Source organism: Buteo buteo, chromosome 2, assembly GCF_964188355.1.
Source record: "Buteo buteo chromosome 2, bButBut1.hap1.1, whole genome shotgun sequence".
Classification (NCBI taxonomy): Eukaryota; Metazoa; Chordata; class Aves; order Accipitriformes; family Accipitridae; genus Buteo; species Buteo buteo.
The window spans coordinates 47970806-47975015 of record NC_134172.1 but is presented as its reverse complement, the minus strand read 5'-3'; the positions used below and the strand labels follow the sequence as shown (position 1 = coordinate 47975015).

General features: G+C 44.3%; 1 protein-coding gene across 1 annotated transcript; it reads right to left on the bottom strand.

The window, feature by feature from the left end:
• Positions 1 to 265: 265 nt before the first annotated feature.
• LOC142037544 (uncharacterized) lies at positions 266 to 4007 on the bottom strand. Its single transcript, XM_075042007.1, is given in 7 exon segments — positions 266 to 1061; positions 1976 to 2054; positions 2323 to 2395; positions 3020 to 3047; positions 3279 to 3320; positions 3323 to 3524; positions 3624 to 4007. Coding segments are annotated over 7 exon segments (852 nt in total). The 3' UTR covers positions 266 to 1017.
• Positions 4008 to 4210: the final 203 nt, after the last annotated feature.

The following is a 4210-nucleotide window of genomic DNA, read 5'->3' as shown; positions in this document are numbered from 1 at the left end:
GAATTCTACAGCACGCAGCCTAAAGCAGTGCTTAAACAAATGATCCAGCTTAGTATCTGCCTGTACTGCAAAGAATAGCAATCTCTTGGCTCACAACTTGGGTTTTATATAGATTTGGGCCATAAGCAAATGCAACAGATGTAGAAAAACTGAAGAATGACAGCAACTGGAACATAACTATTATTTTTCCATTCCATCAACCAGTTATAAGACTAACTCATGCACTTACATCACAGAACACAGTAACTAACAAAAAGAAAGCCTTTTATTCAGAACAAATTAGTGCATCTTTACAAGAAAGTCATGACTGCAACTTTGAAAATCAGCATTATCATTAGCAATGCACCTTTCCTGAGGGGGAAATCCTTGTTTTTTATGAAATGTCAACTGCAAGAGTGTGTAAACAAAACAAACAACCCACGTCAAAACCCACCCATACCCCAAAAGCTCTATTTAGATTACATATATATATATGTAACATGTCTTCACAGATGACAACTGTGTCAATTTATACTTCAGGTCCTTCTCCTCCAGGAACCAGCTATAAAAGAAGGCAACAATTTTGTATTAGTGCCATAGATTTGAGTTTTACAAACCCATACGTGACAGTTCTTGCTCTACAACATTTCAGCAGATGGAGACTTCATTTGTAGACCACAAAAGTGGTTTTTAGATTCAATATTATCTTCCTCTCCCAACAGAGGAAGTCAGTTACTGCCAGAGAAGCACATGCCACAAAGAATCTCCAAAATACAAAGAATGTTTAACAAAACACAAAGGAGTTCCTAGATAACATACATTTTGGTTTTTGTCTTTGTTATTCACTTCAAGGACATGATTCTGTCTAGAAACACCACAGCTCATTTTTAAAAGGACAAAGAACATCCTTCCTTTCATGAAGAAGTTCTCCAATTGCCGATTCCTCCCCACACTGTCACTGTACTGGGAAGTTGACTTCCTCTTTCCAACTTTTATTGCTAAGCAGAGCCCAAAAACTAATAAAGAGCCTGAACCCTTCTACAGGCAGCAGGAAGTAATTTTCCTAGGAAGAAAGTAAAGAACTGAACAACAGAAAAATAAATACAAAAGGAATCAGTAAGGGAAAAAAGAAGAGGACAACCATTGTCTTTACTGATACATTCTTAATAATTAGCTGAGCACTTCCAAAGACAAAGAGCATCGCTGCTTTCGGGACTGAAGTAAGAAAAAGTCTAAAGCGTATAGTCTTCCTGACGTGGCAAAATGTGTCTGCAAAAGAGACACAAGATCTAATACAGAAACATATCTAGGTCTCACTGAAAATTTGCACTCTAAGAATCACTGGCTTCTGCTTCAAGGGCAGTATACCACCCGCTTAACTGGATGGTAGTAATTTTACCCCATACAAGAAGCCAGAACAAGCACTATGCTTTCAGGAGGCAGAACAATAACCAAAGCAGAAAAAGGTTTAGAAATTAAGTCAAGATAGCACTTGCTCAGACACACAGTGAGGAGGTGCAAGGCAGGTAAGACAGTAAAATGGATATTATTTCTCGTTCGCACAGAGCTGACTTCAACTCAAGTCAGTCTTCCTCTCCTCTTCCCACAAAATTAGGAATACCCTTACGTAGGAAGTCCAGACTTTGTAGCTATCTATGCAGACAAGCAAAAAACTACTCTGGGTCTGCTTCTGTGGTATTTAGGAAGTTGCAGAATTCAGCTTAGGGATGCATAATCACATATTTAATTACTGTTTCAGTACTGATCTACGTACATCAGCAGATGATAAACTAAAAATTATAGTGCTTCTGATTTGGTATAATCCAACAGACCTCCAGATTTTTTTCAGAGCACGTAAAGGTACAGCTCTCTGGGCATCACACGGTATCATAACTGCCAAACAACTTAACAACCTTGTAAGCATCCAAACTGCTACAAACACATTTATACATACAATAATGGATGAAATGTAGATGCATTCCACCTACACACTTACGCAGGCAAACACGAGTTAAAAGCCACCATATGAACCAGCCTATGGAGTGCTTAACAAAGCCAGTGATTCCCTTGCACACCTGAAGACCAGAAGAACATTCACCAAAATAAATTAGGGCCATGCTCCTTTTTTTTTTTTTTTAATAAACCGTAACATATACCAACTAAGACAATAAGACCACTTTTCCAGCATCATTCATACACACATATGCCCTGGAAGCTACTTAAAAGTACCTTATGTAATGGAACTGTCTGGAAAGCACAGCTTAAAGTAGTTGAACTCAATTGCTGATCGATTTACAGGTACAGAAAATAAACGCATGCAGCTTTTTAACAACGATGACTTACCATTGTTATGTTATTTCCATTTAGCAAAATCTGGTCTAGCTTTGTGATTCTTCTGCCCTCAGGTGTAATCTCACTGAAGCAGCATTAGAAAAAGTAAGGAAGAACATATAACCAGGGACAACGATTCCAGTTTTGATTACAGAACTGACATAAATCTCTACATTAAGATGACAGTTGTTGGAACTAACAAATAAGTTGGCCACACTGCGGTGTAATCTTGATAAATTGACCACCTGGGTAAAGAAAGCTACCTGGCAACTAAAAAGATCCGTTGTACTTTTCTGCTCAGTACACATAAGGATACAGATTCACCCTCTACATCTTGGCAAACCTCAAAATAGGTTTTGAATAGCAACATGGCACAACAAAGTAATAAAAACTTAGCTTTAAGTCTGCTAACTTTCTAAATCTTTGCCTAGACCTTAAGGAAATGTAAAAGCAAACAAACTACCGGGAAGTTCAACACACAATCCACACAAAGTTGAGGCTACAAATTAGGAACCTGATTACAAGTATAAATCATGCAACAGCTACTCTATGACATGGCTGTCCTGAATAGATCACCCTCTATAGTTTAAGTCCAAGGTGCAAACCATTCATCTGGCAAGTATTCAAAAAATATAAGAACACTTTGCTTATAGATCTTACACAATATTTTTCCTCAGGAAACTAAACAAGAGGAAGGAACAATACTTACAATTCTGTAACATCTTCTATCACTGTACCTGAAAATTCAGTTTCAAGGAAAATAAGGCCCTGAATTTTAAAATAAAACTAAAGTTATTTCCATTTTATACTGAGCTGTGATTTTATCTGTAAAATAAAAAAACAGAATAATCCAAGTGACCCGAACAAAAAGGCTCTTCTATCTGGTGAACTCAAACCTCCTAAAAGCAGTAACATAACTGAGCTGAAACATAAACTGGACAGCCTTAAACGCTTCCGTCAAAGGATACCGACAGAGTCATCAAATCCTAGAAGGGTTCCAACAACTTCTTGTCACTCTTCATCACAATACAAATGCGTGAACCTGTGCATCTGTCCACAAGCTCTGGAAATAAAAACAAACTGAAAGGCACAAGAGATTGTTTCACAGAAGATGCGTTTTTCGAGCAAAAAACCTTAACGTTGTGGCGGCAAAAAACCCTAACTGCCACGGGCACTGGTAAAAAACACGAAAAGAAGGGGGGAAAACAGAAGAGGCAGGACAACAGACGTTAAAACCCCACGTTTCCTCGCCCGCCCTACTGCTGCTAGCACCTCCACAGGTTTCTGCGGCCGCAGGAACACGCTCCCTTCACCGAGAACGCCCCGGTGCCGCCGCCGCGCAGCGCATCACCGCGGCTCTGCCGAGCGCCAACGCTCGTCCCCAGCCGGCCTCTGCTCCGCGCCCACACCTCGGCCCGGAGCCACCCCCCGCTCGCTGCCCGGAGGCCGGGACGCCCCCCCGCCTCTCCCGCCGCCGCCGGCGGCAGGCACCGCGCCGCTCGCCCCCACACCCCCACGCCGGCTGCCCGCCAAGCGGCGGCGCTCGCACCACCCACGGCCCCTCCCTCCCTCCCCGCCCGCCGGCCGGCCGGTCGGTCGGCCACAAGCCGGGATCCTCCCCGCCTCTCCCCCCCGCCGGACACCGGCAGAGCGCGGAAGGGCCGCGGCAGCGCCGGCAACCGAGCGGCAGCCGCCATGTTGGATTCAGGCCTGCCCCATGGCTGCCGCCGCCCGCCGACGTGAAGGAAGGGCCGCCCGCGGAGGGGAGGGGGGGCGAGGCGAGGCCAGCCCAGCAGCCCCGGCGAGCCCCCGCTCCGGTGCCGCCTCCCGCCCCGTTCTCCGATAAAGGCCGGGAACGAGCGGGAGTCGCGCTGCCCCGCGAGGTGGATGCTGAGCGCGC